We start from the raw sequence: 27,888 nt of genomic DNA, 5'->3' as shown, positions 1-27,888 counted from the left end.
CCCAAAAAAAAACAGGAGAGAAATGACAGGGGTACCAAACTTTCTGGAAACATCTGTACACGCGCCATAAATGACTAATTTTCACTGATAATTCTTCTACGTTATAAAAGACGTATTTAAGCAAGACAAGTGGCCGATACCAAGTTTACACAGAGAGGCTGAAACAACGCGATGAAGTAAGCGGGCTGCGGGTCCAGTGGCACCGGGCTGGAGTGAGGGGTGTCAGGGTGTAGCTACAAAAACACGGAAAACCCACCGAGCACCCGGCCACAGCCGGGGCTCGCTAAACTACACGCTCATCTAACCGAACCGGCCGTGGACCTCAGCGTGAAGGCAGGCGGAGCGGGGACCGACCTCCCTCCGCCTGTCACAGCCGCCAGCACGGACTTCGGGAGCCGACCGGGACGGCACGGAACCGAAAAGGCGCCGCTTACCCTGCTGCTCTGGTAGGCTTCGAACGCCTTCAGCGCGCTGTCAGTGAGTTTGACGTGAAACACGGAGACATTGCTGCCGTTGCTCACTCTTCCACAGGACAGTCCGTAACACTGCTCCTCCTTCAGCGCCGCCATCTTGCTCTCGCTCCCACCACCACGCGCACGGACGCGCTCTGCCGTAAACCGAGAAGTCCCGGTGCTTTTCAATGAATATGCAGCAACGAGCCGGGGAGCGAGGAAGCCCCGTGGGCAAAGCCCGAGTGTCTGCTCAGAAATAATAACGACGACAATGATGATGACACTTTACAGCGTCACACCTGTGTTGCTTTTATAAGTTTGGTAACTGAGCGATGTTAAATTGTTTCAATATTTTGAACACTTAAAACTAATTGATATTTTAGATGACTTTGATTTTTTTTTCCTGGATATTTTGTAATTATGTCATTTTATTAACGACTGAAAAATATACACTGACTATATGAACCAGCACTGCCCAGCAGAAACGCGTAGGTAGAGGGAAACGATAGGTCATCAGATTACGTCAGCAAAACGTCAATGTCTGAAGGCAAGAACACACACACCATGATGGTTTGGGTATAGTCACAACACCCGAGAATGTCCGCTTGTAAACCAATAAAACATGGACAGTGACTCTCTGATTTAATTCATTTAACTGTCTCTGTGATGTTTTGGCTTCATGCTGAGAACGAGCACTCCAGATGTGTTGATCGAGAAGGAGCTTCACCATGTCTTGGAGAGGAGTGATCCTGCATGAGGAAGTCAGGAGTGACTGTATGTGAGAGAGGTGCAGGACATGTACAAGGAGCAGGTGGAGGTATGTACCGGAGAGAAGCGGAATAAAAGTCAAGAACAAGAGAGAATACCTGTGTGTGATTGGGAGGCGGATCAGCACAAGAGAGGTATAGAAGTAAGTGTAAGCAGGGTGATTTTGGTTTATAAGCTGGTAGTGAGAGCTGCTGTGATGAAAGAAGTACAGGAAATAAGTCCAACAGAGGGACAGCTCAGAGTCAGAGAGATGAGGTGGTTTGCACATGTGCAAAGGAAGGAGAGTGGATATCCTGGACAGAGGATGATAAAGATGTAGCTGCCAGGCAGGAGGAAAAGATCAGCCCAGAGGAGGATCATGGATGTAGGGAAGGAGAACATGCAGAGGGCTGGTGTGACGAAGTAAGATGCTTGGATAGGAGGAGATGCTAAGGTGAACCTCAGAATGGAGCTGCCCAACTATGACTGACTTAGAAACAAGCAGATGATCTGGAGCATGTTCTCCACGTTCTCTATTAAAAGACATGGATGCAGCAGAGCAGCTGCGGTCCTTTTATGAATCAGTGCAACAGTCGATATCTGTGAAACACAACTGCAGAAAGTGACACAAAGGAAACCGTAGTCTCATGACCGACATGTTTTATTGGGATCAATACAAAATTAACAAATGCATGGAATGGCATAATTACTTTAATCAGCAAGTGTTACGAGTCGATGCGGCTACCAGCTACTCTGATGAAAGCACAGATTTACTGGAGTCGCATTTACTCTAGGTAGGAAAGCAGTAAAATAAATTAACACCAAATGGAACTTAATTTAAGGCAAACTACACAAAAAAAATTACAAAGGTGGAAAAAAACAAACCCACGCACGCACTCAACATGGCCTTCAGAGAATCATCCTTCAACATTTGGTCTTAATTGTGATACTGAGGTATAATTTACTGAAAATGAAAAATAAACTCCACTTTCACCCATCTGCTGAGAAATTACCTGTACCGTACTCTGCTGTCACTTTAAAGGGAAAAACTGCATCTCAATTAGGGGAAAATATATATTATATACATCTACATTTCTCTTTTTCTGGCGGTTGAATGATGGTACACATGACCGAGCATGAATAAATCTCCTGGTTTTAAAATGTAATCCCGCAGTCATGTGCTAAATAATGTATGCTGCCTCTGATTGTTGCTTTCCCTCTGCTTTCGGAGAGGTGTCTGCGTTACCTGCGACTCTTCGTGAGGAGTTTCTCACTCGCAGGCTCCTTCGTGGTTCCTAATGACGTGGGCACAATTTTAAGACCATCTCTCTGCACCCCCACAAACTTCAGCGTACACCCACCAACTTAAACATATCCAAAGACTGCAGTACTGCTCTACAGGTGTTTCAATAATAGTGTGTATGTGTGTAGAATCAGTACAAAGGGTCACAGAGGTAGTGCACAATGTAGAGCATCATTAGAAACGTGTGTGTGTGTGTGTGCGCGCCATTAGAAAGTGAAATTGTGTCTCTTGCATAATAAATATTACTTCAAATGCACAATCTGACACTGAACTATAGCAACAAATGGTAACATTTCACAGCAGCTGATCTCTTTTTTCTTAAATCTATTTTTACACTTTTCGCTTCAGCGTTCCGATAATCGCTTTGAACTACCAGACTGGAAAAACGATGGCAGCAAAAGAAAAGACTCAAAACGACAGATATTATTAAACCTACACATTTACAAGGTTGGAATTACATCTCTCATATTACATCATTACCGATGACGTCGAATTTGTCACAAAATTCTCAAACATAGCAGAGAGGAGAGAGTGACCGACTGACATTTCCACCTCCTTTGACCAAAGGTCAGAAGGCACTGCTAGATGTGCTTTTGTGTTTCGGCTGGCCCGCTGCGTGGGACTGGTCAGGCCGTCGCTACAGGTTCGCATCAATTTCTAGCAGCTATGACAACAGATAAGGCTACGCCGCCGATGGCTACTGCAGTGGCGCCAAAAAGCCACTTCCAGCTGAGACCCTGGGGAAACAGAAGTAGAGTGCATGTTAAGCAAGTCGAATGATTTGTTGACTCACTGAAAAGCTCAAACAAACAAAACTCCACATCCTGTTTTATTGGTAATACTGATTAAGTCTGAACCACAGGTTTAACTCTGTGTTTTAGCGACAGTCTCACCCATGAAGACTTGGCGCGTGGTTTCTGCGTGCTGCTGTTATCAGAAGGGTTACCGAGCATCTTCTTATACATGGCCTGCTCTGCTCCCCGCTGCTCCGAGTGCTTCTTCACCAGCTTGGAGAGCTCAGCGTGGATCGTCTGCACACAACAGGTGAGACAATTAGACGATTCAAAGCTGCTCTTCAGTCTAGCACACCTGCTGACGTGCAGGACAGGCAGCCGGAGTGCCGATTTCTGCGTCCCACGTACGTCAGGACGACGATAAGCAGAAAACACAGCTTTGCAAGAGGAATACGACCAATATTTTTCAGTACTGATGAAACACTTAACATAATCGAATCCTGGTGAAACATGAAATTTGATTTGTGTATGCATGTTTTTGTCTTCCAAGAAATCATTTTGCCCACATGGTGACAATTATTCCAGGATATGGGTCTAGTTATTGTTCCAGGATGATCTGCTACATGAGTCACTTGCTAGTGACTAAGCAAACTAGCTTTTTCAGACACAAAAACTTTTTCTGCTTAGTAAAACAACCTGATCAAAGATTGAGTTTACAGTAATGTTCACTTAACCGTGTATTCTGTCTGTGGAAATGTTTCAACACAAAGGATTTGTCAGTTTCCACCTAAGACGCCGCAATGGTACCATCAACCGCTCACCAAAGACACAAAACTGACAGATGACTAACTTGTCCCTGAGAGAAATGATAAGGGTAAACTAAACATTCTGTTCTAGGAGCATGTGTGTCCAAACGCTGTGCTGAGACGTTCGAAGGCCGTCTAAATTGGACTAGTCATATCCACATGTCATTTCAAAAAAAGTAAATAGACAGGAAAATCATCTCTCACGCATCCGAGTTTGAGATGGGGGTGTGAATGGCTGACACCAGTGAAGAAGAAAAAAGCAGACAGTGTGTCTATTAGAGAAGAGGACGACAGTGCGTCATCCTGTCACTTCATACGCCTGCGCCTGTCCAAGACCGCCTCATTTATTATAACGAGAGTGCCGCGGTATTGTTGACGCTTCTTGCTGTTAGAACACGGGTTATTTAAGGAGTCTTTTCAGTTTTTGTGGCATATTTTAGCATTAAAAAGGGAAATATAGCACCAAATTAGAAACATGGTGACACACAATGATGACTCTTATGAAATCTGAATTCTCCCCCCCCCCCAGTTTGATTCAGTTTCTTAATCTACTTTGTTTTTAAATGTAGCTTTGGTACGTTTCATTTTAATACCTCTGGTTTATTCCATTTGCTACACCTCTGTACTTGTTTCAGATTTGCAGATATCAGACATTTAGCTGCATTTCTCCAACTACTCTCAAAGGCCCATTAACTTAGCAATTCACCCGAGCCACAGAAACACTCCATTATACTCGCACTGTGTGTGTTGGCTGAAAAGAGGTATGCAGGCCATGTGCTGTTTGACAGATTTGTGTAGGACTGAAGTGGGGAGTTCTGGGCACGAGCACCAAGTTGCTGCAGCTTACAGCTGATCCAAGAAGCCCACACGTTTAGACGAGTTTCGTCAAACGGCCTCGCGTTGCCAAAGAACCACGTATACCCGGCTGTATAAGCAGAACAGAAACACTTTATGTGCTGGATGTGAGTAGAACCTATTCAGATCAACAATCTGGAGACGGACCCCTTAAATTGATCAATTGGCTCTAAAAATAGAGATACTTTACCCTATAGCCCCATCTGCTGGCCATAGGAACACAGTTATTTGTCAACACCACAACATGTAGCCATGTTGATTAGCACTGTTGCTCCAGGTACTCTGGATTCCCCTCACAGTCCAAAGTAACTGGTGATGCTGAACTGCCCATAGGTGTGAATGTGGGTGTGAACGCTCGTCTGTCTCCGTGTTAGGCCTGCGACAGACTGGCCACCTGTCTACCCCGCCTCTTTCCCTTCATGTAGCTGAGATAGCGCTCACCCAACCGCCCGCAGGACCCTGATAAAGATAAGAGAAAGAATGGATGGGCAAAAATACCTTGTTGCTTGGTTCCAGTTTAAGTGCCTTCCTTAAAGTCTGGATGGCGTCTGTGAATTCACCTTGCAAGGCCAGCACCTAAAGCAAAGACAGGAACCCGTGAATAAGAGAACCAACGAGTTTACTGACAGAAGGAAACCGAAAGCACGAGAGCTACGCGCACCTTGCCCATGCGGAAAAGTGCCTTTATGTTGTCTGGCTGGTGTTCGAGTGCTGACACGCAGGACTTGAGCGCTGCATCGTAGTGGTCCAGTTTCAGCTGAGAAGCAGCCATGTTGTTTAGACACTTCACTTTCACATCCAAAAGCCCCTCTTCCTCCTCGGGGGTGATGTCAACTACAGCAGGAACAAAAGAAGAAGAAGTTAAAAAAAAAAAAAAAAAAAGAACAGTGCAAGTTATTATTCAAATGGTGCGTCATTACATTAGAGGAACACTGGTTAAGCTAATAATGTCTTTTCACTACAGCAGCCAAATCCAAATTTACAGGAATGCATCGTCAAACGTGAGCATCGGCAGATCTCACCTTTAGAACTAGACTCCGTTATCTGCAGGGCAATGCTATACGAATTGACAGCAAAGGCGTAGTCTCCGCGCTGATAATGGGCATTGCCCCGCTCTCTCTTTTGGCTGGCCAGGGCAATCTTCTCCGCAGGGGGTAGCAGCTCCAGGTCTGGAGCATCAGTAGCTTCCAGCAGTTTCACTTCTAGGGACAGCTCAGCATTTGCAGGAACTGCAGGTTCAAGACTACAAAGGGAAAGACAAACAATCAGAGGCAGGGTTTAAGAGAGTAAAAGTCAACAATCACTGGATTACACAGGAAACAGGACCTGTCACATGTCCCCACATAGAACGGAGAACCGTTTTTGTCCAGTAAAAAGTAGGTTTAGCTTTTTAAAATGTAGTGGTTGGATGCATTTTATTTTATTTTTTTTTAAATCGACGTTTAAGTCTGCATTAGAGATTAGCTTAACCTGTGCACAGAGCCGTCCAGGTTTGCTTCAGCGTTTGGAGATGTATTTCTTTAGGCGTCCTGATGATGGATCACTTACATTTCTAAAAAGATGCTTAAAAAATAAAAAAATAAAAAAAATCTCCACAGAACAGCAGCCTCTGGCAGCAATATTAAAACTGCTGAATGAAGGGTAAGGAAAGAAACCACTGCACTTTTCTACATAATGAAAAGAGAAAAAGCCTGCAGTGCAGAGGAGCACTACGACTTTCCTTCAATTTTCAGCTCATATGAAAGTTAGGAACTTCATTATGATCACAATGTAGCACTGCATTAAAGACGCACATAATCAAATGAAGAAAACAAAAAAAAACAAAAAACCAACCTAAAAATCTTCTGAAATAAAAACATGGACTTCTTTATGAACTGAAGACCAGCAGTGACGGGTACAGCATCACTCTTCTCACTCGCTCCCTCTCTCTTTTATTAACACACACAAGTGTGGAAGAGCATTTTCATTCATCGAGTACTTTTTACATTGTGATATTACTATGTTTTCTTATATAAAAGTATTCTGCAGCTATTGAAAACATTACATTAAAAGTTTACAAGCAGTAATTAGATACATCCACAGTCAGACGATTAAACACTGCTGCGTTCGCGAGTCTAAAAATACTCTCAGGTTTAATGAATGCGCAGCATCAATAAAGCGTTTCTTTGAGATGTCACCAGCTACCGGGCAGACAACAACGCCTCTCTGTGTCTCTCTCAAGATGGGCGATATAAACAAAAATCAGAAAGATGAGAGCTGCACAAACCAGTGTGACTCTGCAGCTCTGTGGGGAATGACGGGGTGTGCAGTGCCATGAAAAAAGTATTTCCCCCTTCCCAATGTATTATTTATTTGCATATCTGTCACATTTCAATGTTTCAGATTAAATTTATTGGGGGGGGGGTATCCAAACCTACCTGCCCTGTGTGAAAAAGTAACTGCTCCCCTTGTGAAATGATAAATGAACTGCGGCCTGATCACTGTCAGAGCTGCTGAATCACTTCAATAGAAGCTGTCTGACAAAGTGACGCAGGCTAAAAGATCTAAAGAAACAGCTGAGAAACAAAGTCACTGACATCCATCAGTCTGGAAAAGATTACAGAGACATTTCTGAGGCTCTGGGACTCCAGTGAACCACAGTGAGATCCATTTTCCGCACATGGAGAAACTGGGAACGGTGCTGAACCTTCACAGGAGTGACCGGCCTACCAAAATACACCCAGGAGGTCACAGAAGAACCAGAACAACAAGGCCAGAGGTCATGACTCAACCATAAGAAAGAGACTGGGCAAAAATGGCCTTCATGGGAGAGTCCAAGGAGAACACTACTGCTGACCAAGAAGATCACAAAGGCTCGTCTCACATCTGCCAACAAACAGCGGGATGATCCCAGAGACTCCTGGGAAAATCTTCTGACTAATGAGACAGAAGCTGAACTTTCTGGAAGGTTTGAGTCCTGTTACATCTGCATGAGACTAACAGCGTTTCATAAAGAGAACATCCCAGCAGCAGGTGGACACAGTGGTGGTAGTGTGATGGTCTGGGGGGCTCTGCTGCTCCAGGACGTCTCGCTGTAACTGAGGAAACCATGAATTCTGCTCCATACCAGAAGGAGGATGTCCGCAAATCACTTCATGTCCCGAAGCTTAAGTGAAATCAAGCAGCAGAGCAATGATCCAAACAGCAGCAAGTCCACCTCTGATTGGCTCAGAAAGACTAAATGAATGTTTTGGAGTGTCCAGGTCAAAGTCTGGACTTAAATCAGACTGTGCTGCTTCAGCGTGACCTTAAACAGGCGTTCATGCTGGAAAACCCTCCAATGTGTCTGAATTAAAGCATTTCTGCAAAGAAGAGTGGGCTAAAGTTCCTCCACAGTGACGTGAAAGACTCACTGAAGGCATCACAAATGCCTGGTGGTGGAACAGCCAGTTATCAGGTTTAGGGGGCAATTACTTTTTGATTTTTGTTGTTTGATTGTTGGGTTTTCCCTGTTCCTGTTACAATATTAAATCACTATGAGATTATTATTGTTATGCATTATTGTAGAAGGATTCCTCTGTTTTAATTGGTTAATTTAAAGCTCTTTATAAACCATTTTGTAACCTCACCAATAGATCGGCTAATATTAGCTATGTGCCGATACGGCCTTATCGGCCACGATAACCCTCACTTAACTCTAAAAACTGTTGTGAGAAACGGTGGTACAAGCCAAGACCTGTGCTCTCCAAAGTGTGATCAGAAAGTCACTAAAGCTTCATTAGATAAGTGGACAAGACAGAGAACTGAAACCCACTTTTAAATGAATTAGCATTGTGAGAAGGCCATTATTAAACTTTGATACAAAAAGTTTAAAAATAACAACATGCAAAAACAGCCTCAAACACTTCCTTACCTTCCTCTGGCACCATATGCATATTTGGCATCAGTCTGGATGAGCGCCTCCTCTCCCAGCGCCATGAGCTGGACTGTCAGATCCAGTGCCTGAAAAGGAGAAAAGCTCTCTTCAGAAAATTAAGGAATCACACATGAAGTGTGCAAATTCCGCACACAAACTTCTGCAAAGGGCATTAATAAACTAATCTAACAGGTCTTTACCTGGATTACATCACCATCTCCCAAAGTGAAAGTGAGATCAGGCTTCTCCTCTACTAAAGTCCCGTCCACCAGGCTCGTTTTAAGACGGATTTTCACATTCTGTCCTTTCTGTGGTCGACTGTCTCGCCCTTCGCCTTCCTTCAGGACTTTTTTCTTCAACTGCCCATTACCTGGAATTAGACACGGTCACATGTATTACAACACTGACCACTGTCCATATCAGGCTCAATGCCCATCACTAATCAAGGAAAGTGCAGCACAGCCTACACTGCTGTGGAGCACATCATGGGTCCTACGTACCCAAAACATCCATCCATTCATCGACTTGACCTGTAGGGTCGGGGTCAGCGTTTGCATTTTCTGAATTTGTGGGTTTCACCTTCCCTTCCCCGGCATCTTCCAGAGGAGGCGGCTCGTCGTCGTCAATGTCTTCCTCATCTAAAACCTCGAAGTCTTCTCCGCTGTCCAACAGCGACGTTTTGCTGTTCTTCTTTGCTGATTGCGCATTATCGTGGCTAGCCGACTCCATAATCTCCTCTTTGTCAGTCATTAGCAGACCCCTCTGGTAAAAAAAAAAAAAAAAGACGGGAGACAACGTCAAAAATGATCCTTTGCCTAACTCTTAATGTGTGTGCCCTCCCAAAACACGGAGTCCAATTCAGATTAAAGCCCAAAAACAGTGTTTAAAGATCCCCTGTCAGTCACACACCACTGAGCTTGTTACAGGCTAACAGCACTGAAATAAAACCTGCTTTCGCTCTGAATCGATCGGGATTATTGATCGATTTTAGCGTGACGTGATGCGATTTCACCTCAACATTACATGTTAACTGTTGTTCTACAGCAAGAAAGCCAACCACACGTTTCCAGAAGTTTCTAACAAGTTGCCCTGCTGTCATGTGTTCCCACACGGATGACAGGCTGCTGCTAGCACACGTTAGCCGAGGATGTACAGCTAGCTAGCTGCTAGTTGTCAGCATTAAATTAGCAATTTTTTTTTACTGTCTCTGAGTGTTTATCACTGCTTATACCGATCCCCGATGGAGTGAGTCAGAGTTAGGGATTTTATAATAAAAAGCCTGTATCAAAATAACCGGACACTTACCCTGAAATTGTCTGTGAAGAGCCGTGTTTTGGTTCTGAGCAGTCTCCTTTAGCTCGCAGTGCTGAAGTTAGGTTGCTGTTGGGGAACATGAAGCCAGTGAGACCTGGATGTGTCGCTGCATACCAATATCAACCTGACTTCGCCACGATCTGTTAACAGCCCCAAGCAGGCTGCTTCCTGTTAACCTTGAGACCCTGCACGTTTATTGGATGTTTCATGCTTATTCATAATTTACCTCAGAGGCAGCGATGTACGCCTGCAGCTGCTATTTGTAATGATATAAAATGACTTATTTTTGCTAGTTTACAACACCGATGAACACACTGAAAGCTAAGAACACTCAAAATGTATTAAATTAAAAACAAAACAGTTTGTATCAGTGATTTAAGGGGTGAATTTACACATGAAGACTTTGTGTGCAGCTCTCTAATGTTTTGATTTATTCTGAATAAGGATTTTAAAACTGTGATTTACATATTCACAATGGCTAGACATGCGTTTCATCCAAACACAAATAAACAATGCTGATGTAAAGTTTTCCAGGAAAAAGATGTTTCCAGTGGAAATATGTTTTTACTGATTAACATCATCACAACCAAGCAAAAGTCTTGAGTCACCCCTCGGGCTTGGTTAATGGGAAATAACTGCAGCACCTTATTCAAACATGTAGAAAACATAGATGGAAATACAGTACAGAAGAGGCTTTAAAGAATTTGGTATGACCACCTATATTCTTCAACACAGCCTGGATTCTCTTGAATGAATCATCTGTAGTCAATGTCAAAAGAAAAACGTAGAAAATTCTTCAGAAAGCCCGCAGGACTATTGCTCAAGCGCACTTTCAAAATATGATAAAAGCCCGGCTCATTGGAAGCAAAATATGAAGAAACGAGGGATGACTCAAGAGCGATTGCCCGAGACTATATGGAAGATGAGTTAAATGAGCGCTAAGAGGGAGAGAGAGTCAAACAACAAGGAAAAATCAAATGACATTTATTATTGATGCATTGTTTCTTTTTTGATAAGCAAATTATCTGTTTTTCTTTCAGTCTAAAGAAACTTTACAATATAAAGAAACATACAAAGAACATCTTTATTACCTACACAAGACGCCTAAGTCCCTAAGACAAGATTCTGAACTATCCTACCATGAAATACAAAGCAAACCCAAGAGACAGACTGCTTCATATTGAATACTGCCGTGTCATCAGAAAGGACCGTGAACGGTACAGGAGAATCGTTAAACGCCCTTACCCCGATTCCCCACCCCTCCCCGTCTCAATACAACCCCTCCGCCCGACCAGCAAATCTTCCTAATGGTACAGTATTATACATCACAATAGAAGTACAGAGATGGCCGACGATCGATATACACAGAGGACTGAGAGAGGATCAGTGAGAGAGCTTCAAACTATACAACGCTATTACAGGAGCGAATAGCAAAGGACACAGTTTTCCCCATAAGTATTACATTTTGATCTTCTTAATTTAAAATGAGGTTTCCTTAAGTATTTTTTCCTTTTTAAAAGTTTCTTAAATTGATAAAAATCCTTCATATTAAAAACTGCAATATGAGGTCACATGTTTTTTTTTGTGAGAAGATGCCCTTTTTTGTCATTTTTCTGGAAAAACTATTCACACGATTTTTCAAAACCAAAACAGAGGAGTGGAGGGCAGAGCGAGGACGCCACGGCTCTTTGCTCCTCTCTGTCCCGTCCTCCCCGCCACGCACGCCTTTAGCGTACGGTCGGCATTAAGCGTGTCAATGTATTCTATACATTTAGCCATGTTTACTGTATTCTAGAAATTTAGCCACATGAGCCAAATAGTCAGTGCATCCTTTCACTATGAAAAACATGGACAGATCTATTTATAATTTACTTTCAGCTGTATTCATTGGTAGTGACTGACATATCAAAACATGTCAATGATATCAAAATGCATTATACAGTATTTACAAAAAGGGAAATCAAAGGGTGAGGGGTGTGGAAGGAGGGGGGAGGGGTGCGGGAGGCGTGTGTCACTACATAGGAGGAACACTGGACTGAGTGATTTCCAGGCCACCGACGGCCAGACCCTGGAGATGTCCCTGTTTAACGCTGTGTACAAACTGTTCACATTGATATCAGGAAATTGAGAAGTACATCACCACCACCCATAGAGGCAACGCTGGTTGCTCAGTTGTCGTTGGTTTGAAAACAGCTGCGAAGCAACTGAAAGAAACAGTTCACCCTCTGAACCGGTGACCGCGAGCGTTCATCAGAAACAAATTAAATAGCGTACTGTGTGACATTGACGTTTCTGTGTGCAGATTCTATGGGCTTTATTTTTTTTAATCAATTTCATACATTTGAAATTAAAAACAAAATGGAAACTTATTGATTGCAAGTAATCCTCTTCTTTAGATGGTTTACGATCAACTCCCATTATCAGCGCTCCCACGGGTCCGTTATCCCGCACATGTGGGACTCACTGATGGGAACTCCACAGAGGCAGGTATTTAACGCACAGTTAAGAAGGTGGACCCAGCAGGATTTGTGATTTCAACCCAAACGAGTGTCTCCCACATTTGCTTCCAGCCCAAAAGGAGTTGCTGGATGGACCAGAATGAATCCTGGGAGGAGAAAAGGGGCCACTTGGAGTCCATAAAAACAGTGAAATCAAACAAAGCAAGAGGATGAAGGGTAGGGAAACACGTTCCAGGAGTCACAGACGACTTGTAAATAACAAATAATTAAAACAAAAGATGGAAAAGAAAACACAGTACAAGCTAAATATGTTACATTTACAGAAAAGACCCAATCCGTAGAGGAGACGAGTGGATTCACAAAATTTCTGAATTAAAAATGGCAGCTGACAATCACGTCAGGGTGTCATCGGAGCCATTTTCTACCAGCAAAAGAGCAGGAAGCTAGGAGAAGGGTTACTTTTTAAGACAGTACAGTTAGATGTGTAATCTTCAGGTGCATCTACAGACACACTGTACCTGAAAACACAACTCTGTTACCCAGATACTCTTCCCGTGAAGTTTGGGGAACACATTTAGGAGACAAACATTAAAGGAGGTTTGTGACGCGAGGCTGACGGCGGCAGAAACGAGACAAACAACAAATCAAATCACGTAAACAGAAAATCATTGTGCATTTTTCGAGCGTGTGCTTATTCTGTCACCGTCGCTGCTGCTGCTGAGAGAAAATGTGCCCTTTACAGGAAATCATAACTACATTAGTCAAACGATTCTGAAAATTAGAACAATAATATCAGCAACAACAAAAAATACAAACACTGAATGAAAACCGTTCTCGCCCCAAAATGACATCATCAGTTCATCTTTTTTAACCAATCCTGTCACAGGAGCAGAGCTTTTGAAATGAGGGCTCTCGGCCCCGGGTCGGAGGACTGCTGCGCGCCCTCGTCAGTTTTAATCAGCTTGATGTGAGAACAGGGTGATGGCGGGGCGGAGCTGAATGCGAAGGGGCGTCTCGATTGAGCCTGGACGTCACCCACTAGGGCAGGTTTCGGATGCGAGAAAGACACGCTTGGGGCAGGTTCGCGGTCTCACGGCGCTCGGACCCTCGACGGGGCGAAGACGAGATCCTTCCTGCTGCTCGGAGGCCTTTTCATGTTCTTACACCCAGTTTGGAGGTGTTGGTGGGATGGGGGGCCTTGAGGCGAATCCTGCTTTCCAGGGGAATCCCCAGGGGCTGTGTGGCACAGCAGACCATCCACGAATAGGAGGAAGAGGAGGAGGGTAATGCAAGACACATCAGGGTGGACGGGAAAGGGAGGTTGAGATAAAGGGAGATGAAAAAGTAAAATAAAATAAAAGATTAAAAAAAAAAAAATCACACACTCATCGTCATGTTGGGTGAATACTGTAAAGAGAGAGAAAAAGAGAGCAAGAGAGAAAAGATAAGCTAATACTATATTTAACTTGTTCCACTATCCAGTTTAATATAAAAGCAGTTCAGCTACTTAAACTAAATGCCATGTCAAGTCCACCAGCCTTCAGCAGCAAACAGTACACAAAGCTCCTTTTAGTTTATTCTGTATGTCAGTAAACTCAGCAAGCAGAGCGAAGCCCAGCCCAGAGAGAAAATGTGAGGGAATTTCAGATCACAGTGACGGTACAGTCTGACATTAATCACGCTACGGCAATCGCTCCATGCACCAGAGAAGGCATGATGTGTGTTATTGTCCATGCTTGTGTGTGTGCATGCTGTGTTTCTGCGAGAGAGTCGGACAAAGCTGGGAACATGGGGCGTGACACGAAGGACTGTGCAGGGGGCAGATTTCCAAACCGTGGAGACTTTTGTGTGCAAAACAACACGGTGTTAATTTAGCTCTTATCATCGTAAAGCAAGGCAGCACTACAAGGTTTCCTGACAGCTAACTCATAAGTTCACAGGAGACTGTGATTAACATGCACGGATCAGTAAAAATACAATAAAACTAATAAAACTAACAAACACCAGCAGCAGGATATGGATCATCTGTGGCATCTGAACACAGATTTGAACTGAGCAATGAGGAAATGAAAGGTTTTCATTGCTCCGTCTCTTAATGTTAACAAAAATAAGCCAACTAAGTCCAGTCTAAGCTACGTCTAAGCTTGTAGTAACACTGAGGCTCTCCATATTTAAAAATCACAGCTCTCAGCTCAGCCACATATCTGCACCGAGGTGAGATTTCACGCTGACAGAAGATTTTTGTGCCGTTACACTCTCCACCCTGAGTTTTCATAGTAAAACATCTTCAAAGCTCTCAGTCTGTTAACATAAGGATGTTCTGGAGCAAAAGGAGTAGTTTCACGTGACTGTCATGTCTTAATTTTGAAAAACGTCTCACTTCAGTCTGGTGGTAAATGAGTCCTGCCTGAGACGGCAGGGGACTTGCCAGCTTTCTAAAATGGATCACTTCAGACCTCCATCTATATTTGTCTTTAGAAAACCATTCCCCAGGTTGCCGTGGACAATTGGCAGCTACGATCATCTAACGTGGAGGGCGTGAGTGAGTCTCATGCCGGCGGGAATCTGTGTCAAACACTTTGAGGGTTTGTTTTTGTTTTTTTTACTCACACTTTCACTTTGGAATGGGTTTAAAAAGTTGCCTGCCATCTCGCCGTCATCCCGCGGAGTGCCGGGAGGATTGTTCATGCCTGCCATATTGTTGGGAGAATTCTACAAACGTGGACGAAACGCACCAATGAGAATAAAGAACTCATACAGATGGACAAAGAGAGACACGCAGGCACGGACAGTCTTACCTTTGGCAACCCATCCATGTCACCAGAGCCTGCATTAGAAAAGGAAAAAGAAAAACAGTGTCAGTGCAGGATATCCAGAGCTAGCAGAAATTGCTTGCACTTAAACAACTAATGGCTTTTAATTAAGCTATTTGTTACACATACAGATGAGCACTAACTCAGCTGGCTTCACCAATCATGTCTCATACATCAACAGGATCAATTGGCCTAACTCACTGCCCCACTAATCAATTTTCCCTTTGCTCAATACTGAGACAACACTTCCTTGATCTGCCATTAGAGGGCAGAGTCCACCTTCTAAAAGCTTTTGAGTGTCATAAGATTCAGTGTATGGGCTCATAGCTTACTGTACCGCATCTTTAGGTACGCACCTAGTGATCCATTCATATGATGCTGATCCATAGCACCCATTCCACCCATGGGCCCATCGGGACCTGGTCCCATTGGGAACTAAAACAAAAAACAGTCACGTCAGTCATTTTTATTTCTATAGTCCAATATAATAGATCAAAAATTACCATCAGAGGGTTTTAAGACAAAACGGCTACAGCTAAATAAGGTACTGTCTCTCAGTATTTTTGCAGCTTGGGGAACACAACATGTTAGCTGACTGGTTTATAAAAAGGAAAATAAATAAATATATGAGCCAAACGTCGATACGTACATTAGGTCTATTACCACCAGGGCCGATGGGGTTCATCATTGTGTAGATGTTTTCGCTTGAATTTGTTGAATCTACGAACAGAAGAGCAGGTGGATGTTTAGGCTCACTGTGCTTCACTCCTCCCAGACTGGGAAGCACTTACAGGTAAACTGCCTCTTTTTATATGCAAAATCCATGAAAAATTATTGAAAGAAGTTTTGGTCCTTGAGGTAAAGAATGGGGAAAACTGAAGACACATAGGCAGCACCAATTTTACCATTGGTGTAATAGTTTCTGCTACAGTACAGGACAAAGACCACCACCGAAGAAGAAATTGAAAAAACATCAGTTCCTTTTTCTGCCAGTCAATGCACTCGCTGCTCTCTGCAACGCACAGTCAAAGAAACCCATCTTATTCCTGTAACAAGAAGATTAGTTGTTATACGGACACCCTGGTAACTTGGCATCAACCAGTACACGCTGTGTCGCTCCTCGCGTGCGAGTCGGTCTGTTCTTAAAAGATTCAGAAGAGTGAGGTGACCTTGATCTGACATTGCAGGTAGAAATTTGTGAGCAGATAACTGAGAAAAGCACGAGAAAGATGAATGACGAGCTGAAAGACGAGGAGCAGAGATGGACAGAGCGCATGCACGGCACATGGGGTAGAGAAATCTTGCCCATTAGCGTTCCTGAATGCGGCTTTTGTTGTCGTGACTGGAGGAAGGGGGCTAATTCCAGAGTGAGGTGAGCACTTTTGTGTGTGTGTGACTGCAGTGGAATATGTTTTCCTTCTCAGTGTAGGTGCGAACAGGACTGCAAAGGGCTGCCCCGTGACATATCACAATAGCGGCGTGCTTACAACACAAAAAGAAGCTTTTCACGGGCAATCAGAAACAGAACATCTACAGGACAACCGCCCGCAGCGTTCTGTTTGCAGTCAATCCTCCACAGAGACACCTTATTGATGGGTCGGACCTGAAAGGGATTAGTCAGTTGATTGTATGCCTCTGCTTCCACTCGAGTATTTTTCACTCTATGCCTTAAGTTAAAAAAAAAAAAAGTGTGACAAAGGATTTTTCATGAACATCACATTTGAGAGTTCCAACAAAAGCACATTCAGTGCAATATATATTTTCTTCCATTTTTCAGTGTTTTACACTTAAAACTCCTCCTAAAGGCTCAATTCTTCACGTATTTAGAGCCCTATCTGTCTCCCAAAGAGAAATGTGTATCTGACGGAGAACACGTTTGATGTTTCTTAGACAAACCCTCCTTCAGTGAGCACTGGATCAAAGCAGAAACCAGAAGGGAAACTGAAATGTATAACTCACCTCCAGGGCTAGGCATGATGGGAGTTCCTGGTGGGCCACCTCCCCCCGGAGGACCCTGAGGGGTGAGAGCAAGCGAGGGAGAGAAATGAGCACCGAGTGCATCTAGACGGCAGCGCGCCTGTTAGATATCACAGCGTGACAGGTAATTTATGGCCCGTGGTCGAACACGAGTTCGTGACGGGACACTTACCACATAGTTGCCTGGAGATGAAGATGAATAAGCTATCTGTGGGGAGGAGAGACCCGGGGTGAAACACAACATGAAGCACAGTTATTGTAAATGCACTCGGTCACGTGGACGTGAAGATGTGAGAGGGTGTGACTCACTGAGTTGGTGTTGGGGTTCGGCCACGGACCTCTTCCGCCAGGACCCCTGAAATGCAGACAGGTACGAGGATAAAGGGGAGGTTTTATTATTTGTCATGTACGTGGACTCTAGAGATTATTGCAAAAGTAGAGTTCATCAGCTGACGTGCAGAAATGATCTAGAAACCTGACTGTTCGGCTTTCTGGGAACTTTATTGAGGGAAAGGACTTTTTTATTGGAGTGACGGTCAGTCACAGGACAAGCATTGAGACTCTGAGACAGAAGACGACTTGTTGTTTTTTTTAGTGCCACGTTTACTCTTTGGGGTTGAAAGTTCATTGACTTTTTCTGTGCAGCCACACTAACGTGGATATCACCTTCCTGGAGAATTATCATCTCCAATCTGCCTTTCGTCGAAAGAAACTCTATGAAAGAAAAGGTGTCTGAGCTACATGTTTCTGCTCCACAAAATAATTCCATTTTTGCAAAGTTTCTATTTGGCATCGGTAAATACCACAGCACAGAGACTGTTCTTTTGAAGGTCACCAGCGATCTCCCAGTGGCTTCTGAGCAGGCATGTGCTCTTTATCTGGCACCGCTGGACTCGAGCGCAGCATTGGACACAATTGATCACAGTACTTTTTACAAACTCTGGTGCCTTGTGGGTGTCTGGCTCAGCTTTATAATGATTTTCACATTATCTCTCAAACAGGCTGCACCTATCAATAACTACTATGTCTCTTTATCCACACTCATAAAGCACGGTGTGGCTCGGGGCTCATTTGTAGCTGCAGTATGATTTTACATACGTCCCCCGTGTCACAGCATTCGTGGTTACTGGATTTCTTTCCGTAATTTTACTGATGACACTCTGTTGTACTTCCCTCTTAGGCCCAGTGACCCTGAAGTGCAGAGCTCCTGCAGGACGTCTTAAAACTCGCGTGCATGCGCATTATGAGGAAAATGCCCTGTAACCCTATACAGCACTATTTTATTTAATTCTTCTCATTTGAAATTTCTTTGCCGTATGCGTCGGTGCCTACCCTGAGACCCATTGTGTCAGGGTCAGAGTAAAGCCAGGATACAAGGCCTCTGATGTCGGTGACATCTTTAAAGTCTGCGTTTATCGGAGAGCTTATCCTGACTTTCTACTTTTACCTTAAACCAGTGTAAGTCTTTATATCACTTTTCAGTGTAAGTCTTTTTTTTGCCTGATGGTTCAGTGGGATGTTTCTTCTTCCCTCATCTGTCACCAAGCTGGTTTGAGATGAAATTTGGGGTTTCTAATATATTACTACTATTTTTGCCCATTATTTAGGTGATTTAAACATTATCATTTAGAAGTGTATATACAGAATTTACAGCCATAAAAAGAAAAACAGTCTACTAACATGTTCATGCCGGGCATCCCTGGCCCCATGGAGTTTGGAGGAGGCCTCATCCCTCCGCCATAGTTCTGCACAAAGAGATGACCACACAGTCAGCACAGAGCCTCGCACCTGCTCTGTGTAAAGGTTTGAATCTTAATGAAGGTCAGCGACGATCATGTCTCCCACTAACTACTGTTTAATTATGTGGATGTATGAGCTGTGTGTGGGCTGCGCGTGAAAGAGGACAGCTGTGTGTGGAAGAGCCTGCGCACTCTGCACATGTTGTGAGTCTCTGTATACAGTAAGTGTCTCTATGTGTGCGCGCCCTCCCGCGTGTTTGCGTGTATGTTTTCATCGCTGCCCAGTGGGCTGCTTTGGCTGGCGCTACACGTGTGTCTTTGGACACGTGTGTGTGTATGACTGAGTGAGTGAGTAGGGGGGCAGGCCAGAGAGCAGCTCCACTCAGAGGAAGAGTTTTGTTCAGCAGACGATTACACTTGTCGAGCAGATGCCACACCAGCTGCTGGTACGCTCACTGCCAAAGTCACTGAGCCAGGGTGGCACAGAGAGGGGACGAAGGGCACGGGGAGAGAGTGTGCGTGTGTGTGTGCGCGCGCGGTGGCTGGGTGCAGAATGAAGCAGCTGTCTTATAATGGTAATTCAAAAGGACGCTGCTGTTTAAGCATCTTATGTATTAGAAAAAACAACATTAACACAAATTAAAGTGATAAAAGGAAACCGACAGCACCGTCTTTGGCACCACTTTTAAAAAAATATGTGTTGGTGGTGGCTTGCTCATAGCACTCTAAGCATTCAGTCTCTGTCTCTCTAGGTGGGAGTCAGCAAGTAGGATTTAACATGTAGAACTGGCGTTAGCAGTGGGTGGGCTCTGGTCGCGGCCAAGATCGGCGTCAGAGCGCTTCTGACATTTAAAGGCAAAGTTAAGAGATTGGCGGAACCAAAATTCCTGCTCAGCAAAGGAGAAGGATTATCTGCATGCTGTTTATAGATTGCTGCTTTGACATTATAGCTGTTTTTTATGGAAGCCCCTAATGAAGGGCAACCAAACACAGAGTTTGCTCATAAACTAAAGGCCGGGCACCAAACCTGGCTGTGTGGCAGCTGCTGAGTGGGAGTGCAGTGGGCTGGTGGAGCTGAAGGACACTATCCACTGTCGTGACTTGCTTTAGTAACGCGGCCCTTTGTGTTTTACTCTATATGACTAATTTGGTCGTTTGTGTAAAAAAACACTGGTGGTTTACCTGTGGGCCCATGCCTCCCATGCCTCGGGGGGGATTCATTCTCATTGGACCGCCCATGTTTGGATGTCCTGTGATAAAACAGAATGTTGGCATGGCAGCACCACTTGGATCAATAACAAATCCATACAGGAGGAAGAAAGAAGATTCTCATTTAGAAGCCAATATAAAGTTTCTCTTCAAAACAGCACACTATGGCCGTCAGTACCTTGAGGTCGGGTGGGGTCCAGGCTGTTTGGAAGGAGAGGCTGTGACCCGGGGATGCTCCCGGGAGGCTGATTTGGCATACGGAGGGAAGGCCTTGGGCCACCTGGGTACCGTGGAGACATGAATGGCTGCAGAAAGGACAAGCGAAGAAAAAAACAACAACTTTATTCCAGGTGATGGCAAACATAAGGCCTGGGGGCCAGAAGTGGTCAGTCAAAAACTCATATTCGGCCCGCCGGACAGCTTTGGAAAATGTGAAAGATGCCATACGTTGCAGCTTTTCCTTCTCCATGGCCACTCATACTAAACCAAAGTAAATAAACAATGAAATGGCAGTTTTTTTGCTTTCTACTATACAAATTCAGGATTCAGGATCTGGCCCAATTCAGAACAAAATGGGCTCTACGTGGCCCACAATATGAAATAATAATGATCAGAAGCCAAAACACTAACACACATGTACATTTCTTGACTGAGAGTCCTTCAAATATGTTTGTGCTAATGACAACACAAAGCTACGGTTATGCCCCAAAACACAAAGAAGCCACAGTGCAGTTAGTGCAGAATGTGGCTTCAGTTTAATGAAATCAGCATCGAAAGAAAAGCAATTTAAAGGGACTGGCACCATTAGATATTAACATAATGTATCAAGTAAATAAAACAAACAAGGTAATCATAAGGATATTATGACAATATGTATTTATAGCAGGGCTTGTAAAACGACTGCAGCGGGAGTCATTAAACACACGACGGAAATTAAATTGAGATAAAACGATAGAAAGTGCTGCACATATTAAAAATACACAAAACATCACAGTACACATGTCTCAGCATGCCACCGTCATTACCAGCTTAGCGAACATCAGATTCTGCTTTTAAAACACTGCATACATAAATCACAGTGTACGCTGCCTTTTGGTGCTTCTGATTGAGAACTAATAAACACAGATCTGTATAAAAAATTTAACTGATGTTATGATAATAATATCATTTCAACCAGCTTCTATTAGTCTCTCAAAACGTGTACAAAGGTGCTCTCCGGAAGCAAGAATACTTCCATGTAAAATAGATTAGTCATATGTTTCCCCTCAGGTGAGAGCCAAACTGTTCTTGACAAGTGACACTTTGAAATGACATAAGGCACAAGATGATTAGCAAACCTGACTCTCTATAGCTGACCTTCTCATGTTTGAGGCTTTATCTTCGGACGTCAACAGGGGGAGCTATTGCGCTGAAGAACAATGTGCATGCTGTATTTTTGTTCTGTTTCCAAGTAAGGAGGGGCTTGTTGTTAAGTTTTGGAAAGTAAGACCTCAGGTGATAAATGCCATTAGGATAAAGGTAAAGGGGGAGTTAGGAAGATGGGGAAAAAAACCATGCAGGATAGAGATCTGGACCAGAAGAACAATACAAGGACAATAATGTTGCAGCGGGTGGGGGGCATTAACATCACACGGCTGGATGAAAGCAGTAGTTCTACACCCCGTCTCTGTTTCTGTGCCACTCGGTGGTGGACATTTTACTACCGACCTCGCATACGCAGGCAGTCTAGCTACAAAGATTCTGCCTGGATTGCGTGATTCATACCAGAAACCTAAGACACGTTCACTATGTTTCAGCAGAGAGGGGACAAGACAAGGCTGGCCGGGACATGCATTACAGAGCCGGCGCACAACTAGTGAATAATGTAAAACACCAGAGACAGATGGTTTTCAGAATTACCTTTGAGAATACGTTGCTACAACTACAAATATCCACGCCCGGTGGACCACATTTCGATGTTAGACGATAAGAATTAATTCAAAAGTCAGTCCAACTATTTTAGTATCAAGAGGAAACGTGCAGATTTGAATGCTGATTGGGTAAGACTTGGGTCTTTTGGTCACGGAGCATGAGCCGCATGATGTTTGTATCATCATCTTATCACAGAGATAAGCACACACAACACAAATACAGCATGAGACTGCATTTAAATTATAATTATGTACTACATGTTTTGTGTGTCGCCGGGTGTGTGCGGTTGGAGCAAGTGGAAGATGAGTTATATAATAACAATTAGTCCTCGAAGTGAGAACCGACTCACTACCGTTTTCATTTGTACCCTCGTCACCTAAGTCGGCTTTCTCTTCGGCTCCTCTTCTCTCCTCCTTTGACCGTGTTGTGGTGGGTTTGTGCATGAAGAGCTGCACAATGTCAGGCTGTGCTGCAATATTAATGGTCTATTGATGGACTACGGGATGGTGAGTGCTGGGCTGAGGAAGAGAGGAGGCCCTCCAGATGCACCTCCGCTCTTTACAGCTGGGCCAACACAGCTAAATTATTCATCCAATCCACCATTGTGGATGCTGCCCGTCCTGCCTGTTAGCACAAGGGACCTGTGTGCTGTTTGTACACTTTTCACTGTTATTTGAGCGAGTGAGCGAGTGGAATCAAGGGTAGGCTCAAGAAGGAACCTACAAGCAAAGTGACAGACTGGATAAATGTTTGGTTCTTACCTGTCCATGAGGTCCCATCATGGGATTAGTGGGGTTATGTGGAGGAGGCTGCGTGTGAGGTGAAGGCTGAGATCCTGGGGGACCCTGGTGAAGAACAGATTTAAAGTTGTTTAAAAAACGAGCTTCAAGAATGTAATGAATGCAAATCTTTCTGGGGAAACATTATTAGCGCAATCAACCTTCAATAAATCACTTTTAATGTGAGTACTGCAGTTATAGGTTTGGTTTAGTTTAGTTTGGCCAGATTTTAGGAAATCTATTAGCGGCACTCCATCAGGGCAAGCAAGGCAAGCAGTGCTTGAACAGTGAAATCTAAAAGCAGAGATCAATCAAATCCTGAAACCAATCTCTCTTATTTTAAACAACTTTCTGTCTACAGCTTCTCATCTGTTTGCATCCATCTATCTACTTATCCAGGTTCAGGTCAGGAGTCTAAGCAGAGAAACTCACACTTCTGTCACTCTGGCTAACTCTTCCAGCTCATCTGGGGGGACACCGAGGCGTTCACAGTCCATACGACACATAGACAATCTGCTGCTGGCTCTGCTTTCACTGCTCTGAGATCAGTTTCAATCTGCCTGTTTGTTTAGCAACTAAACAAACCCTCTGGGATTTATCATCAGATACATTTTCTGTTACTAACCACCAATACCAACAAGTGTAATTTAGAGGGGTTAGAGTGCAATGTGAAGAAGTTTAACAGGTAAGGCAGATTAGAATCTCTGAGAAATCATTTGTTTATACAGTTTATATAAAAAAAAAAAAAATCAACAATGGAGGCAATCACTAAGTGGTGATTACTCATGGCCCTCACTGCTCAAGCGTTTTAATTTAATATACTAAATGCAATATACTTAGCATATAGTATTTACAACATTTAAAATTCACCCAACCTTAAACACCTACAACAATAACATTCATATCCATCATATGGATGTTATATTAACATCCATATAACATGTTGGGGAACGTTTTTCTGCACACTAAGTACTTTTACTTTTGATACTTTATTTACCATTGCCAATAATAGAGTTTGGTAATTGCTGACATTTTTTAAATAATATTTCTTCTTGCTTTCAATAAAGGAAAATTCCTTAGGAATTCGCGGGAACTCAGCGAATCCCAAAAATTTTGATGACACTACAGACGTAAGTACAATATTTTAGAATGCTTCAGGGTAGGTACAGCACGCAGAGAGGTGAAGATGTCCGGGAAGAGTGCTGCAAGATGCACAGGGCTGTCAGCGTGTATATAAGAATAAAGATGGACAGGAGAAAAACTCGAAAAGGCTTTAATGTGGTCCAGTTTGTCTTGGTAAACAGTGGAAGAACATTTGTGTTTCTTCTTGAGTTTCTGGTCGCTGGTTGTCTCCCCGCTTGCCTTGCTGTAAAAGTCACTGCACACCACTGCGTTAAATATAACTGGAGCTTTGGTATTTTGGGGGGTGTGCTTGTATATTAAAAGGCTGTAATTTCAATAAACTCTCCTGCGTCTAAAAAATGATCAACTACACAAGCACAATTTATCACTCTACTTCAATGAGATAAGCGTGTTTTATGTAGCTGATGCTAATGCTGAAGTACAGGGAAATACTTTATTTCCCGGTATGTAACATTCAGTTCAAACAGCTCTCCTGGACATTATTACGGGAAATCAGAAACACATCACCAGCACTCAGAGGAAAATGAGTATGGCATAATATCTGAAAAACACGATACTGACAGGAGACAAAGTAGTAAATGATCTGAAAGAGATGACCAAAGTTCTACTGGGACTCTAATTCTGCCTCACTTCACTTCATTGTGCACAAAGCAATCCTTTGTTAACATGCTGCTCGTATACAATAGCAAAGCCCTCTTTATCTCTTTCATCAGAGGTCAAAATGAGAAAATTAAAAATTAAAATTCCCTGTAAATATGTAGAATGTCTTCACAACCATCATATTTAATCTGTTACACCAACAAAGAATGCTTCTAATAAGATCTGTCGCTGACATTTTCAAAGGGCCGCATTGACTTCCATGCACAGGAATTGTTAATTGCCAGGATGGGGTCAGATCAATTCACGAAGTGGCCTGTAATCAGCATTCAATTCCAGCACTGCTGCCAAAGGATAATTCAGGGTATTTTCAAACGTGGTATTATTTTTCTAAATTCTGCCGTGATGACACTTGATCCGGTTTGCCAGAGTTAAAACCGTCCAAAACAGAATCAAGGGCCAAAGCAAGCTTAATTCTGGAGCTCACTTCCACTCTCCAAAGAAGTGCCAAATATTTAAACCCAATCAAACATCATTATGGCAATGAAATAGAAGAATAAATCCCCCTCTGAAAATAACTGAAATTATTCTGTCATTTAAATCAACATTGAACTGAAGACTCAATCACTGCTATGTGAACTACAGTTTCAGTTTATATTATTAGAGAAAATGAGCTGAAACCACTCATAAGTTAATCTCTCACAGCAAACACCTCTACGTTAAAGTGACGCCGTATCACGGGACTAACGTCAACTCTGACCTCCGCGTCTCGTACTACAGCAGCATCATCTGACTCTGGCAGCAGTCACACCGCTAGAAACCTGTTACTAGCATCAATGTGGAGAAACGGGACCACCCACCGCCAGACCAGACTTATCTGCTAGTCTGCCAGAGCTTCTGTCAAGCACTTGGCTATCAAATAACATTACAGGTGTGTGTGTGTGTGTGTGTGTGTGTGTGTGTGTGTGTGTGTGTGTGTGTGTGTGTGTGTGTGTGTGAGAGCATGTGTGCAAGATGAGTGGCGGTGAGTGCAAATATAAGATCTCCCTCTTTCTTCACAGGTGATAGCAGGATCTTGTCTCAGGTGCTAAGTGTGTGCTGGCTTTGATATACCTGCAGGTACAGTATGAGCACTGAAAGCGGGCTGCCGGGGGGAGGAGGGGGGGTTTACTTTAACAGGTGTGTCTTTAACATCATTTTAAAGGTAAAGGATTATGGGAGTGCCCTTGACACTCGCTGGTTGACAGTATTAGTGCAGTTTACTCAAATAGACACCAACACACAGTTATCGGCTACACCACTGTACACTAGATTACACTTCTCCTAATAAAAGGGCCAATTTTAAATATTAAATGTATAAAAATCTAAAATAAACATAACTTTATGCAAATATTCTGCACGCTTGCCTAAAGTGGACCTATTATACTAATATATATTATAACTACAGTGCAGTGGTTGTTAGCGCTGTCAGCTTATAGCAAAAAGATTTGAATCCACTGGCAGGGTGGGGCTTTCCTGTTGACATGCTTAGACTATTCCAGCTTCCTCCCATGGTCCAAAGACACACACAATAGACTAATTGGTTATTCTAAATTGTAGGTATGAATGTGAGCGTGCTTCAGATTGCTCTAAGTGCTCAGTTTCAGACTGTTCTTTTCTACTCCTGGCTCTGTGTGATGTCCCTGAGCAGGGATATCACAGCTCTGGCTGTATGCACAGAAGCTCCTCCCAGTGCTGTTCAAATAGTTTTGCTTGCAAGAGGCAGCCAATCAGAAAGATATAGAATTTGTAGAATAAGTTTGGCATACATACGTTTGCACGACATTGTGATACTACTGCTCTCTCGCGAATAGCTGCAATTTTTAATTTTAATTATCAGAGCAAAATCATCAATCATCATATCTGCTGATGATGTTTCAGTTGACTGACTTTCAGCTAAACACACACAGCTGTTAGACAAGCGTGCCTCTTCACTCGTGTGCATCGCTTTCCATGTAAGAGGCAGCTGCACATGTACCTGCTTCTCTTTTGCATCGGAGCTAGAGAGAAGCAGGTACATCCACCCTCCGGCTCTACCTCACTTTCCCGCCCGGCCCACTGCTCCACCCTCCCCGTGTGAGCGCTCTGTCCAAGCCACAGAGCTCGACACCAGGAACCTGGAACTACAGCGGAAAAATAAACACGCCTGACTGACAGCTCGAAACAAGCGAGTTCCCACGAGCACGGATACAGTACTGCTGCACTGCCAGGTACGCCATACAAGAGCACAGATTTTGGCAGGAGAGATGAGCTCGTACTTACGCATGAAAATAACACTGCTCATGAGCAGAAGCACGTATTCAAGGACTTGTTACCCTTTATAAAAGGCAGAAGCAGCAGCAGGGCTCTTCAGACAGGTGCTTCCTCTCCCTGTGAGATGTGTCAGTTTACCTTTCATTGATTCTATTAATCTCATCATCATCTGAGACGTAGTCAAGTCTCCACAAAAGCCACTTTTTAACCAGCAACGCGACATGCAAACCTGGACGTGTTTATTTAGTTGTACATGCAGCACAGAGATGGCGTGCCGGCACAGTTATGACGTCTGTGCCGGTACCACTGTGGGTTTTTTCTGCCACTCCGTGTGCAGTGTGTATGTTCTGGGTGGTTAACACCAGCTGCACTGGCTCGCTCTGTCTCTCAGCAGGTTCACACTGGGGCTAATGCAGCGCTAGCTCTGTCTGACCTCAGAGGTTACTGTTGTTGCCGAGCCAGAGTGTGTGTTTGTGTGTGTCTAACAAGACACCCCTGCGGGGTCTGACTGCACTGACCCAGCTGCAGCAGTCTGATTCTCATCCCCCCCCCCACACACACAGCCTAGTTTCAGTTGCTCGAGAGGACACCGCATTGACTTGCATTCATCTTTCAGAGCCGTACCCTCGCACATAACCATGAGCGCTTCCTGCCTCACCTGAATCTTTGACATAACCATCACGTAATCCTTAAACTACTTTCACCAGTTTTACCAGCTGGTCACATGGGGACCATCTTCTCGTCCCCATATGGAGGTCTCAACATGATGATTGTGAGAACAAATTTTTGTTCCTGCAGGGTAGATAATACACAATCTCATTCACGCTCTCTCTCGCACACACACACACACACACACACACACA

At 43.7% G+C, this 27,888-nt stretch overlaps 3 protein-coding genes across 4 annotated transcripts in view; all 3 read right to left on the bottom strand.

Annotated features, from left to right (window-relative positions):
- ell (elongation factor RNA polymerase II) overlaps positions 1–1,078 on the bottom strand; it is a 33,999-nt gene extending 32,921 nt beyond the window's left edge. Inside the window, exon 1 of the mRNA XM_005727083.1 lies at positions 435–1,078. Within this exon, the coding sequence (XP_005727140.1) occupies positions 435–569 (135 nt within the window). The 5' untranslated portion in view covers positions 570–1,078. The remainder of the gene's footprint in view (positions 1–434) is intronic.
- Positions 1,079–2,747: 1,669 nt separating this feature from the next.
- On the bottom strand, positions 2,748–10,282 carry fkbp8 (FKBP prolyl isomerase 8). Its single transcript, XM_005727082.1, has 9 exons — positions 10,098–10,282; positions 9,293–9,554; positions 8,993–9,162; positions 8,790–8,878; positions 5,920–6,140; positions 5,559–5,731; positions 5,396–5,473; positions 3,396–3,533; positions 2,748–3,239 (listed from the first exon to the last, which is right to left on the bottom strand). Exons 2-9 carry the CDS (start codon positions 9,540–9,542, stop codon positions 3,153–3,155), a joined length of 1,206 nt encoding a protein of 401 aa, XP_005727139.1. The 5' UTR covers positions 9,543–9,554; positions 10,098–10,282; the 3' UTR covers positions 2,748–3,152.
- Positions 10,283–11,139: 857 nt separating this feature from the next.
- Positions 11,140–27,888, bottom strand: part of ssbp4 (single stranded DNA binding protein 4) — an 82,688-nt gene continuing 65,939 nt past the window's right edge. Inside the window, exons 6-17 of one of the 2 annotated variants that reach the window (XM_005727079.2) lie at positions 22,976–23,059; positions 20,482–20,608; positions 20,277–20,344; positions 19,036–19,100; positions 17,665–17,710; positions 17,528–17,563; positions 17,338–17,392; positions 16,028–16,098; positions 15,735–15,813; positions 15,364–15,392; positions 15,176–15,277; positions 11,140–13,801 (exon numbers count right to left, since the gene is read on the bottom strand). In XM_005727079.2, the coding sequence (XP_005727136.1) occupies positions 13,718–13,801; positions 15,176–15,277; positions 15,364–15,392; positions 15,735–15,813; positions 16,028–16,098; positions 17,338–17,392; positions 17,528–17,563; positions 17,665–17,710; positions 19,036–19,100; positions 20,277–20,344; positions 20,482–20,608; positions 22,976–23,059 (846 nt within the window). In that variant the 3' untranslated portion in view covers positions 11,140–13,717. Of the gene's footprint in view, positions 13,973–15,175; positions 15,278–15,363; positions 15,393–15,734; positions 15,814–16,027; positions 16,099–17,337; positions 17,393–17,527; positions 17,564–17,664; positions 17,711–19,035; positions 19,101–20,276; positions 20,345–20,481; positions 20,609–22,975; positions 23,060–27,888 lie in introns of both variants that reach the window. The other variant, XM_005727080.2, reaches the window with a different exon arrangement.

The sequence above is a fragment of the Pundamilia nyererei genome, unplaced genomic scaffold (assembly GCF_000239375.1).
Source record: "Pundamilia nyererei isolate P.nyererei 1_Seehausen unplaced genomic scaffold, PunNye1.0 scaffold00023, whole genome shotgun sequence".
NCBI classification, from domain to species: domain Eukaryota; kingdom Metazoa; phylum Chordata; class Actinopteri; order Cichliformes; family Cichlidae; genus Pundamilia; species Pundamilia nyererei.
Note: the sequence above shows the minus strand (reverse complement) of the source record. Positions and strands in the feature narration are given on the sequence as shown.